The 13,792-nt window shown below is 33.3% G+C and overlaps 1 protein-coding gene across 2 annotated transcripts; it reads right to left on the reverse strand.

Moving 5' to 3' along the window:
* Positions 1-4,073: 4,073 nt before the first annotated feature.
* Positions 4,074-11,655, reverse strand: LOC129302919 (probable WRKY transcription factor 20). 2 transcript variants are annotated; one of them, XM_054941828.1, is made up of 6 exons: positions 11,218-11,655; positions 9,749-9,913; positions 8,872-9,424; positions 8,610-8,772; positions 8,363-8,521; positions 4,074-4,906 (listed from the first exon to the last, which is right to left on the reverse strand). In XM_054941828.1, the coding sequence occupies exons 1-6, from the start codon at positions 11,470-11,472 to the stop codon at positions 4,423-4,425; spliced, it is 1,779 nt and encodes a 592-aa protein (XP_054797803.1). In that variant the 5' UTR covers positions 11,473-11,655; the 3' UTR covers positions 4,074-4,422. The 2 variants fall into 2 exon arrangements, with proteins under 2 accessions (XP_054797803.1, XP_054797804.1); XM_054941829.1 differs by lacking the exon at positions 9,749-9,913.
* Between the last annotated feature and the right edge of the window lie 2,137 nt (positions 11,656-13,792).

Raw genomic sequence — 13,792 nt, forward strand, 5'->3', positions numbered from 1 at the left:
ACTAGTGAGGGAACCACTACTTCGTTTTCTCCTTAGTCTCCTAAGCGGCATCCCCAAAAGTCATCCTCTTCCACACAACCAACACCAGTCAAATAATATTATTTCTCAATTATTTATCCTTACTATCATGTATTCACTCTAGCTTAGCCCTGTAAATCAAGTCTTCTCTTGGCTCAACATCATCACGTTCGACGATGTGAGATAGATCCAGTTGATACTTCACAAGTAAGGTCACATGTTAACACATTATGAATTCCAAACAGTACGGTGGCAAGCTACATGATATGCGACCGATACAATCCTTCTCTTGAATCTCAAATGGACCAATAAACTTGAAAGTCAATTTTTCGTATTCAATTTGACCTCTAATTTTGGTCATTGATGTGACCCTTATGAACACATGATCACCTATCATAAACTCAAACAACCATTTTCATCCATCCATATAACAATCTTGCTTACCTAGAGCTTCCAATAGCTTCTTGCCATCTTATCTATAACATCTATGTGGTCTTGTCCACTAAATCAAGTCCCAAAATATTTCTCTTACTCAATTTGAATACAACACGAACACGATCTAGAATTCCTTCTTATAGTGCCTCATAAGGAGCCATCTGAAATATGTTTACCTCTTAATTACACTCTCTTATAACTTAAAATTCACCATCTCAAACTTATTTAGGTGGGTATTTAGCCCTAGTTGTCAAGCATTGACAAGGTGCCATATGGACTTTTGCTTTCCATCCTGATTCCTAATAGCTAATCTATCGGGTTAGGAGTGAAAAGATTGTGATTAAAAGGTCTGATCTCACACTAAAACAATTCGACTTTTGCCCTAAGGAGTGCTGCATAACCACTAACAGTAATGATTAGCATGATAGGTTGGTTTAAAGGCAGTTACTTACGGTCTACTTCTAGTACTTCCATATTGTATCCCAATCTAGCCATTCTATCCTCATGAATTTGTTAATTGGCATAATTCATCTATCTAACTCCTCACGCTACTCTAATCAAACGTGATTTTATCGCGTTCAAACTATCTTACATGGATTTTTCCATTAAATAGCAACACACTAGTATGACTTCTTTCATATGGTGCTCCTTACTCATTTACATCTAACTCTTAGTAATTTATAGTGGTATGACCTTCACACAAGGATCATTAGTCTCAACTATTCCCTTTCTCATCCTTATGACAACATGGTTAAGATTCTTCATTCAATCAGACCCCTAATGTCTTACACTTCTCAGATCTCAATTGTTCTCCAAAGGATTACTTAATGCCATTCCCAAGAGTATCACCATTCTTAAATTTCTATCACACTCTTTTAAGCTTCATTTCTAATTAATCTATTTCTTTCATTAAATAACAAGGATTGGTTATCGCATAACACACTTGTCGTTTAGCTTCAAAGTGCTTACTAGTGTACTTCACCCTATTAGTGACTTATTCACGTCAACATTATTCCTCTCTTAAACGCTTGCAATTTTTACCCAAAAGCCGCCTCTAAAGGCTGATTATAACATGTTACTGTGTAAAAAATCTTATATCCATCACAAACTTGAGAGGAATATATATACTTTCTCCCTTAAATTCTCCACATTTATACAAATGGCAACTTTAATTTCTTGCCCTTCTAGCAAGTTTTAATTTTACTCTTGCCTTCATAGTGCTCCTAGTGGATTGCATGTTCTCTCTTTCATCACACTATCAAATTTGGAGCTTCCATAAACCACAGCATGCTTCAAAGTAATAATTCTAAGTTATTAACCATAACATGATTCAAGATAATTATTCTAATTTATTCAAACATTATTTTACATCACATATCTCCCTCAATTACTCAAATTAAGAAGTTAAAATAATTAATGATTCAAGATAATTATTCTAATTTATTCAAACAATATTTTACATCACATATCTCCCTCAATTACTCAAATTAAGAAGTTAAAATAATTAAGTTGTTTTTATGATTTTATTTTATTTATTTTAAAAATATCATTTCTCTTCAACATACCTCAGGCACGGGGAGATGAAATCAACAAAAATGCATGTAGTGTATTTGTTTGCATGCATATTAACTAGATTTTATTACCCATGCAATCTACAAGAAGATTATAATCGACAGCCTATTAAGAAAAAATTGACTATAAAGAAGGGGAAAAATGATGAAACATCAAGAGAGGAAGAGAGCAAGACAGAGAGCAGAAAAGGAAGGAAAAAAGAAGACTCATGCTTCCTCTTTGGTCCAATATAGATATAAAATAGGAAAAATAATAATAAAATCTCTCTGAAATATATAAATAATAATTTGACCTCTTAAAATGCAATAATTCTTCTAAAGTCTCTAAAGATTTTTCTGTCATTAATAAATTTATATAAATTACCAAACTGCCCTTGTTGTAAATAAATAATTCATAAATTTTGTTTAAATATTTACAACTTTTCTTTTTACATTCGCAACAATGCAACAGTAAATTACAATTTTGCATGTTAATTTTTTATTTATTGTTGTATTGTTGCAAATATAAAAAAAAAAGTTGTGAATATTTAAACAAAATTTGTGAAACATTTATTTTTAATAAGGGTAGTTTGATAATTTATATAAATTCATTAATAATAGAAAAATTTTTAAAAACTTCAGAATAATTATGACATTTTAAATGAATAAATTGTCATTTTCCCTATAAAATATGTATTTTAAATATAAGTAACATTTTTGTCCAAAAAAGAAATGCAAGTAACATCTTGAATTTTGAAGTTTGAAAAATTGGAGAGAAAGGAAAAGAAACAATTTGACCAATTCATTTTACACAGAACCCGAAAACCATACTGACACTATTCACAAGGGATTTGAGAGGAATAGATTTATAAAGATATAGAGGTTATGAACATCTCAATGCATTATTGTAGAAGGGTTTGTTTACTTTTTCTCACTGCACAATCTGCAAGGCTCTATCTCCAGATAAGATTGTGCGATGATGACTCGGGATTTTAAACGGCTTCATGTTGGAAATACATGCTTCTAAATCCATGATTTTAATAGTTTCTAATGTAAAACCATGAACTTTATTTTCGTGGTTTAAATAAGTGGCTAAATTTCTCATCGGCTACATCTGCTCAGTTTTGACAAAAATTGATTCCCAATTCATTTCATGGGCACCATTACTGCACTCATCTACTTTTTTGAATTGTTAAGTTTTCATTGAAATAAATCACAAAAAAAATCTCTTAAATATTAGCTTTAAAAATAATTGGGTAAAAAAAAATTAACTCATAAATTATAGGCTCAAAAATGTCCAAGACTCTGCTCATTTTTTGTGCAATGATTCTTTTCAACTTTTGAAATCCGGCAAACTAATTCATAACATTAATTAAAGTTAACTTTAATCATTAACTAATTAAAAAATGACATAAAAAATTAAAAATTACAAAAAATAATTCATAATTTTTTAGATCCTTGTCGTTAACTTTTCAATCCTTTACTATTGCTTTTTAGTTTTTTTTTTTGTTATTTTTAACATCATTTTTTACCATATTTTTAATCAACTAACTGTTAAAGTTAAATTTTATTGACGATAAAAATTATATTACCTCATTTTTAAAGTTGAAAGAGAACATTACACTGAAAATGAATTTAAAATCCCAAATGCTCCATGACTAATAATTTAGGAAGCAATTTGCTCTTTTACCCAAAATAATTTAATTCAAAAATAAAAAACTGAATCGTATAAATCAAATCTAAACAATCCAGGAGAATGAATATAGGAAATAGTACTGGCCTTCAAATGAATCCTAAACCTACACTTATTTTCCAAAAAAAAAAAAGACCCCTTATGGAGGGGAATGTCTTGCCCAACGTTTTCTAATTAGAGAACCAAGTTACAAGGGGGGAAAAAAAAAGTGGGACCAAATGATAAATGTGATGAATCCAAAAGTTCATTTTATCCTTAATCAAAAACACTGTTTAGCCATATGTGTATGGCTGTATGCACCCTTCTATAGGCAAAGCAATGAATAAGACTGAAGTTTCCAGCTCTGAAAATATAGCAACCTCCAACGTGTGATAAGATTGCACAACACTAAATGTTACTTCTCATAAATAGTTCCATTCAAGCTCTATTACAAAAGGTATTCGGTGAAGCAACTTCAATATCAGCTTCATATGTGTACAGAAGAATTACAGTTACAACTATTGCAGAAACAGCAGTTAGATTTCAGTGAATTCCAAGAGACTCAGACCCCACCAACTTACAGAGCGGGTCTCAGATGGGAATTTAAACATGAAAGAAACTATTTGCATTTTCAGATTGAGAAAGTGATGCTTTACCTTTTGAAGTTTAACCATCTGAAAAAGATGAAAACAAACTTGTACCCAGATCTTTATTTTTGTTTTTTTCCCTGCTACACTGTGAACAACTTCAAGGACCAGTTAGTATTCTTCCCATGTTTGGAGGGCACGGATATGAGGAATGGTTCAAAGATGGACCATCACTCAGATTTTCTCTAGAAACATATGGATTTGAGCCATTATGAAGAACACTGAAGTACGCTGGAGCACGGGTATTATGAACAAAATTGAGACTGGTGTTGCTGGAGTGAGTCTGACTGTTCCCAAATTCAGAGAGCAGCATCCGCCCTTGTCTGTTTGGTGTATTTTCAGCAGCTGATCTTATGCCCATCCCAAGGTCAAGACTAACAGTATCACTTTCTTCTGGTCTAATTCTTGTCTGCCCACCAGCAGCAACTGTTGGTCCTGCAGTGTCATGGCTAGTGCTCCTTGCAGTGGGCACGTCGTGATTGTGTTTACCCTCGTATGTGGTTATTACTGCTTTGGGATCATGAGATGCTCTCTCCACGTGTTTTCGAACAGGGCAACCAACATTTGTGCACTTGTAATAACTCCTGCATGATCATAGCCCACATACAAACACTTAATGTCTGTTCCATGCTTTGAAACTCTTGCACAAACACACAAGCAATCACAGTGTAAGCACTATGAACATCATCTCAAGAGTGCATACTGATCAGCCAATTCAATTACATTTTCCAACAAATAGAACAGATTGAGATGCATGAATCTTGAACCAAGTATTAAATCTGCAATTTCAACTTACTAGTGAGTATAGCTACACTTGTAACAACTTGCACATAAATAGTCAAGAACTCGAGGAGATGACATCAAGAAGAAACCATAATTGAAACATTTGGTGATCTTCTACAACAATCCTAAACCAAGATAGTAAAAAATAACTAAAAATCCCAAACAAAAATTGGAAATATCCCAACTCAGTTTGCTTTATTACATGGACATCTGGCATAATTTTAGCATGTCAGTGAAATTCCAGTAGACTAATAGTTTAGTGCTAAAAGGGACTATATTACATTTTCGTCCCAGGATATTAGGCAAGAGAAGCACTTCAGCATAGAGGTAAGCTAAAAGAAAGTACAACAGTTCAGCAAAGAGGTAAGCTAAAAGAAAGTACAACTTTCCATGGATTAAGAAATGAATGTGTAAACAATGTTACAACATGAAGAAGCCCTAGGCATTGTCCATTCTAAATTAAACTTTGATCATGTAAATTGTCAATATCTTTCTTTGACCTCCTTTTTGGAGTTTCCTTGCAACTCAGTATGCCTGAATTCACACCACTCATAATCATATATTCCTTTTTTTTTTTTTTAATCAAGGTGTATGCTTTGACACTTTTCTCAATATCTAACAGCCTAATGTTGGTATCCATACATTATTTCACTACTCTCTGTGTTTACTTCATACTCCTCCGGTCCTATTTATAAGTCACTTCCAACATGATTCACCAGTATCAAGAAAAACTTTAAAACTCATTAACTCTATTTTAAAATTTAATAAGTTCTCAACTATGTTTACATCAAATGTACACAGTTCAATAACATATTTTCTCTTTCCAACATTCAATGAAAGGTAAAAAAAGAAATTTATGATGAAAATTTAATGACTAACTTATAAATAGGATCAAAAAAATTATTCTCTCTCTGCCCTATAAATAAAACTAGAGAGAGTATTCTTGTCGCACTTAAACAACCAATATGTGTTTTGTTTCAGTAGTCATAAATTCTATTATTCTAGATACAACTCTCGTCTTTAAGATCCCACATTACCTGATTTTAATGCAAACACCTTAGACAAATAGTAAATACCAGCAATTTCTGTGATATCAACATTCCACTTTTCACACTTTCACAACTATCTTGTGTCTGATAAATCAAAACACCGAAATAAAAGTCTTGTGAGTTACGAGGTGCAATTGCATTAGAGAGTCACACTGGGGGATATCCTCTATACAACAACAACAAGCCTTTATCCCACTAGGTGGGGTCGGCTAATATGGCTATACATAATCCTTGCGTAAGCCAAACATTCAAAGAACACACTATTTCAGAATCTAACAATCAAAATAACATCCATAATCTCCAAATCGTTATCTAAAACACTATCAAGTGAAATCCCTACAAGTCCATCCCACCATTTAGCATCCCTAACAATAAAGATATCATCTGTAATCAGCACTGCAAACTTTGTCAATTGAACAGCTTATGCAGTTGGTGCCTGAACTCAATACATTTGTTTGCTTAACACCACCAACAAAGAAAGGCACGTACCAAAAGTTCTATAAAGGTGAAAAAAAAATTATCAGTTGCTTTTATGTTGAAAAACTCAGATACACTAAATGCAATCATCTATCCAAATAAAATACTCCTTCTGGTCTTTATTATAAAATATCTGTTAATATCTTTACATAGATTAAGGAATTAAGTTAAAAGTAGTAAATGCTTTCAGGGACCGTTTGGCACAATGGAAATGCATTTGATGGAAATGCAGATAGAGATAGAAATGGAAATGGACATGGAAACAATACTACAAAACACGTTTGGTATTCATATGGAATTATTTTTATTTTATATTTATCTTTATAGTGTGAAATTACTAATATGCCCCATCTCAAAAACCCTAACCCTAACACATCCAAGCCGCCGCCTAAAATTATAGTCATTGTCGCTAGAGAATCAATAAAACCAGATCCAATCAATCTATCAAAGCTATGCCAAAAATCCAAGTTAAGCCACTATCATTAGAAACCAAAGAACAAAAAGATCTGGCGAGCAAAGCCATTTTTGTTTGATACTATCATTGATGTGTTCGTAGAAGACATGAAGTGTGAATTTGATTTGATTGAGGGCTAGGGCATAGAGGTTGCCTCGAATGAAGAAAAGAAGTGCTTTATCAAGTGTGAATTTGTTTTGATTGAGGGCTAGGGCATAGAGGTTGTCTCGAATGAAGAAAAGAAGTGCTTTTGGTTTGGTCCCAGTAGATGTGGAAGATTCCATTGGTGAGGCAATCAGATTTGCCATAGTCTCTGGCGAACATCAGACTGATCTGATACTCATTCACCAGCCTACTATCCAACCGAGAAGATGAGGCAGAAGGTAATAGAAATCTCAAGGAGAACTAGGAGAAGACAAATTGGGAGAAGATGGAGAAGATGAACTGGTAGAAGATGACGACGGTGAATATGGAGAAGGCAAACTGGGAGAAGATGAGTTGACATTGAGGAGAGGATATAGTTCAATTTGAGATCTATAAGGAGGATGAATCGCCATCACCCCATCGTCGTGGCCGTCACAACATCCTCACTGTCGCCATCATCCTCACCACCCTCTGTACTATCTTCACCATTATCAATTACCAATTGGAGTGTTAGTCCAAGGGTTGGTGGAAAGGGATTTCCATGCTCCCCCACATGGAAGCCCATTTTTACCCAACTAAACATAGAAAATTTTGAATTCCATATCCATATCCATTAACAACCTCAATTCCAATGCACCAAATGGGACATTGAATTTCCAAAATTATTCTCAATGAAGTTCATTATATAAAGGATAATGATTTAGTTAAGGGGTTGTTTAGTTAGTTAGGAAATATCAAAGTAAAGGGGCGTTTAGGAAAAAGTTTTAAACAAGTAGCAAAGGGTTTTATAATAAGCACTATAGAGGATATTATAATAAGGACCAAAGGGAGTACAGGTAGAACAAAGATTTCATTTAACTTTCACAAAATAATCATGCAAAATCAATAACCAATATTTCATAGATAATGATGCCACATAAGACAGATCACATCAAAATGATTGAGATTATAATTTATATATGCTTCAACAACACCTTATTATAGTGATTACTCACTTCAATTGCATCTTAGATAGAGCAAAACACTAAAATTGTTTGCCAATTAACATTAAAAATTCATTTGACGGATGGCATATTTTATATTGGCCTTGAAAGTCAAGCTTAAGCTGCCTACTCATTAAATTTAGGACATACCTAGGGTTAGGATTGCCTCTAACCACCTTCTGCCCATACTTACGCCAGCGGTAACCATCATCCAATATGTCAACCTCACTTTGTGTTTGTACAACAACTCGTGGTTCTCGGATTGGCTTAACTATAGGGGTGATGTCAGCATTTCCAATGTCCATTTTGCTGCCCAATAAAATACTTAAAAGTCAGCAAGAGAGCACATGTTGCAGAAAAAATCTAGAACATTAGCCTTCCACCTAAATAGTAATACCTTCGCTTTGAGAAGGGGTCATCATCATCATCAACCTCATCATTAACCCTATTTGACAGTAACCCAACACCGTCTGGACTATCAGCAGGTACAGGAGATAGATCTGGGTTACTGTTGGGTTCAGTTGTGTGAGGCACCTGAGCATGCATATTGGATGCTTTGTCTGCAAAGCAAAAATGGGAGAAAAAGGAAAGATAGATTAGTTGTTTTCTAATTAATAAAAACAAATTAATATCAATGAGAAGGATCTAGCTGGTATTACCATCTTGGCCGGCAGACAAAGCCTTGTCAGTTCTCTCTTCTTGTATAGACATCATGGTACTAGCTGAGTAACGGCGGCTTGGTTGAGGTTTAGGATGATCATGTTTTCCCTTATAAATTATCTCTGTTATTTGCCCATCATGAGAGCGTTCAAATAACTTTTTTACTTCACAATTTGGGTGTGTGCATTTGTAGTAGCTGCGTGGAAATTCACATCCCTTAACATGTTTCTGGCCATATTTCCGCCAATTGTATCCATCATCTGAGATTCTCTCGGCTGCAACTGGAAGGGTATTTCCTCTACCATCAACTAAAGATGATCGAAGCCCAGGGGCAGCATTACCTTTCTGGTTAAGTTTATCCGGATCAACTTCAACAGGAGCACTAGTACCAGAACTAACCATTTGAATAGTCGATGATAGACTCGATTTATTTGATGGCACTGCTGTCTCAGTTTTAACTAATGTTGATGAGGCATATGATTGAACTATGCCTGGACCATCTATTTGCCTGGATTGTTCGTTTATTACATGGTTGCTAAAACCAGCAGGAACCTTGAAATAAGAGAATAGACTAGATTAGGAAAACGCAACAATAACTCTTAATAACAATGTTGGAATCAGAACATTATAAATGGCAACAAATTTCTTGACTACTAACATTTGTTCCTAACAAGGTAACATTTGCCTTCACCTTTTATGAAAAAGTGCTGGACAAAAATAATCTGTAATTAATCATGCCTTCTTGTTAAACCTAGTATACAAGTTAGTCACAAGGAAAAAAATAAAAGACAGAAACATCGAAGTCAGGTCTACTTGGCCACCTAATTCAAAAGATTCATCACCATGCTTACTAAGATATAAGCAATATTTCATTACCATATCTGTTCTACAGTGTGGGTTAAACTCAAAGAAGCCAGATTTTCTGCCGTCAACGGTATTGGTGTTTGAGCATATAGTTGTTACAGGAAATGTTGCATAAGCAACAGAACCAAACACTGCTTGAGGCTTAGTGAGGGACCCTGTTGTTGGCGAGGGCTCTACCTGCAAAACAAGGAAAGAAAAAAAAAACATATAAAAATGGATTTTAATGTGCAGTAACTGCTGAATTAAATGAATATGCGTGTGTGTGTGTCAAGATGAAGAAAAAGCTTAGAATGAAAAGGTACATTAAAAACCAGGGTGGGGGGACAAATCATAGCAAGTTTCTGAATTCCTACAAAGCCAAAAGTCCCTAACTGCAATCAATTGGCCAAAGTGTTAAGAATAACAGGAGATCACACATACAATTGTCTGAGATAAACAAACTTCCGAGCAGATTTAGCAGCCAGATATTCAAAAGGATCCACTATTGCATATTGTTAATTTTGTGTCCATCCAACAAAAGATAGACCAATACATGATGATCTGTTGAAGTTATATAAACTTAATTAAGAAAAACTATTCCCACATGAATCTTGTGTAGAATTTTGCATAGCTTAGAACCATCCAGATTGTTAATATCTATATAATCCTGTCCTTCCACAAAAATCTTCACCCACAATCTTTCTGAAATTGCTTATATTATTCCAATAGCACCCATAACATAAATCAATCCACTAATCCTTGACAATGCATTTATTCGCTTGTTCCACATGATTATAAATGGAAAAAGTTTTTCAGCACATCCTAGAACACCGTTGAAACAAAAAGAGCAAGCACCAAATGAAGATTCATAACGTGATAAAACAGCACTTCTATTAAAAAAAAAAAAAAGAATACTGAATGATCGTAAGAGAAAGCCATATTCCCACGGAACACCCTATTGGGAATAAAGCAGCCTATACAGAATTCATTATGAGCAAGCATCCGAATCTAGCAATTCCAACAAAAGCACTAACATATAAAATCTACAGACTGAGAAATCAAACAAAGAAGTAAACCTCTCAAACTATTTCCACGAGATGAAACAAGCATTTTTTTTTTTGGGCGCCGCCCCGGGGGGGGGGGGGGAAGCATCTTTAGCTCAAGAACGTTTTAGACATGCCATTTAAGTTATTCCTGTCAGAGCATGACCCCTCACAACAAAAGTTTCAGGTAGAGCGTTATTGCTCACAGATGAATAGACTCAGATACGATATGTTTGGTCGCTGAGTATTCGCAGGAAAGGTGAAAAAAACAAAATTTCAACACCATCCACTAGATGAAATTTCCGCCAGTGAATCCACTATCCCTAATTTTTCCCCCTCAGCAACCAAACAGAAATCAAAAGTGATCCAAACCCCCCTCCTTCAATTCACACAACAAACTACATTTCAAGCCAAAGAAAAAGACCAAAATCCCGTTGAGAAGTAAAAAGACGAGCTAACCTTCATGTTGGACAGAAGCACGGGAGACTCCAGAAACGACGTCGGACTCAACCCTGGCGGTATCGTAATACAAGGCGACCTCGAGATCGGAAGCTTAGCCGGCGACATCAGCTTGTACCTGGCGCCTCCACCGGCAGAGGCAGATGCTCCGGCGTCCGAATTCTGCGGCGACCTGAGCTGATTCAGATCGTTAAATGCCACAACATCGGAATCGGGAAGCTGGAGCTCCGAAGCGGAGTCGATAGCAGCTTCCATTGTTGGTCGATACTGATGAGAGTGAGAGAGAGGAGGAGGGAAGGAGTCAAAGGAGAGAAAGCAGGGTCTGGTTGTACGTAGGATGAGGGAAGGGCAAAAAGGTCATTTCTGAGATGCTCTGGTCTGAGCGTCCCTTTGGGAGGTTCGTTTGTGTTTTTCTACTTTGTGTGTCAGAGAGACGCATTTGACTTGCAACTTTGTGTTTCGTCTCCCTCTTTATAAAGCTTTCAAACCTGCGTCTCCTGTGCTAGTTGTCACTTATTACCGCACGCATATGAAATATGAACTCACTTAAAAAATATAAAATATTTATAAATAAATCTTTTTTTAATAAATTAATTATTTATTTTTAAATTAATTTTATATTTTTATATTTACCATCATTTTATAAAATATTTTATTTTAAAATAAATATAAAATAATTTATTTAATATAAACATTTATAAAAATAATAATAATTATTATATTTTAAATAATTAAAAATATTTTATATTTTTTAACGAGGTGAGTATTTTTTATTTTGATATTAAATATATATACTTTAATTTTTATTAATTTTTTTATAAATATTGAATGAATATACATTTGTATTTATTTAAAATGAGAAGGAAACGGCTTTAGGATTTGTTCTCGTTGTTCAAAAATTTTAGGCTAAATATTTGGCTCATGATTTATAAATTTGTGGGATCAAATTTTGTGAAGATTTTATTAATAAGTGATTAATAAGTATATTTATAAAAAATTTTGAATCTAGAGGCATACTCTAGTTTGGCAAGAGTTCGGAAATCAACTTGTCTAAATTTTTTTTTTTGTACAAAAACGAGTTATTATAGTGGTATTGAAAAATTTAGACGTGCATAAGAAACAAAAATGCATAAATAACTATTTGTCAAAAATATATTTTGAAGCTTAAAATTCCATACTTTTTCTTAAAGATTAAGCAGTTGTCTTATATTTAGATTAGATTTAGTGCTGATGCCCGAGGAATTCAATACATGTTGATCCGATTTTCAAATGGTGTATACTTGACTATATTTTAAAATTAAAAATTTGATTTTAATATTTAAGTTGGTAAAAAAAATTTATCCTATTTTATTTTCTTCCAAAATGGAAAAATAAAAATTATTTAAAAAATCATAATGTAACGATATAAAACATCATCTTAATTTAATTTAAGTGGGTTAATATAAGATATGGACACAATATTCATCTTTAACTATATAAGTGCTTTCGAATTGGGGGAAAAAAATTATATGAATGCTTAATTTGATCAATTTCTTCTAATTATCAAATCTAAATCAATGGAACCGAATACTAGATAAGCTTATTTACACCGCTCTAGATTTTCTTTTTTATTTTTTTTAATTACTTATATGTATATTTCTTAAGATAACTTTGTTTGAAATATAGTTAGGTATTAAATATAGACACTTAATCTTTCAGTTAGAATTTGAATATTTGTTTGCTATCTTATAAAAAACTAATCCATTTTATTAGACTTAATCATATTGATACATCACGCTAAGTTTAGATTCAGCACAAAGTTATTAGGAAGAAATATGAGTTGATCTCAACCATCCATTTACAATTAAATGAATTAATGCTCTAAGCAACATCAACCACTGCATACCCTTTGTTTTGGGCCGGCTGAGCATACTATTTATTTAATTCCTTAAAATTAGAAATAGATAATTAGACATGATTGTCGCAACCTCTTACTTAGAGCTTGTAATTAGGATAAACTGAACTTATTCATATCAGAGCTAATCCGTGTCATCCCAAAGAAACCTAAACTTTAAAAAAAAATTATATAATTAAATTTTATCCTAACAATTTACATTTATTTGAGCTGACTTGAATATTTAAATTATTAAAAGCTTTTATATATATATTTTTAAGCCAACTTCAGTTTCTACCTTCAAAACTTGAGATTTTTCAAGCAATACTGCAACGCACAATAACAATAAAAAATAAGACGGATCAGAAAAGTAACATCATCATGAAAAATATCATCATGAACAAATTAAATAAGTTTGGGAGTTGGTTTAAAAACAAAGTCAACACCATAACAGTAAAGGGATTGAGAAGAATTAGGGAGGAAGAGAGCTAAAATGAACTTATGGAAAGGATTTTATATGTATATTTTTAAACAAAATATAATGATGCTAGGATATTGAGGTCAAGCTTGGCTTGAATTTTTTGCACAAATTTAAACTAGCCTGAATTAGGTTAATTGCCAATAAAAGTACCATTTTCCTAAATCTAATGTTAAAATTTTTTTAAACTTATTCAAACTATCCTATTGGATTTGACCTTAATT

The sequence above is a fragment of the Prosopis cineraria genome, unplaced genomic scaffold, assembly GCF_029017545.1.
Source record: "Prosopis cineraria cultivar Desert tree isolate PC_DT_omini unplaced genomic scaffold, ASM2901754v1 PC2, whole genome shotgun sequence".
In the NCBI taxonomy this organism is placed as follows: Eukaryota; Viridiplantae; Streptophyta; class Magnoliopsida; order Fabales; family Fabaceae; genus Prosopis; species Prosopis cineraria.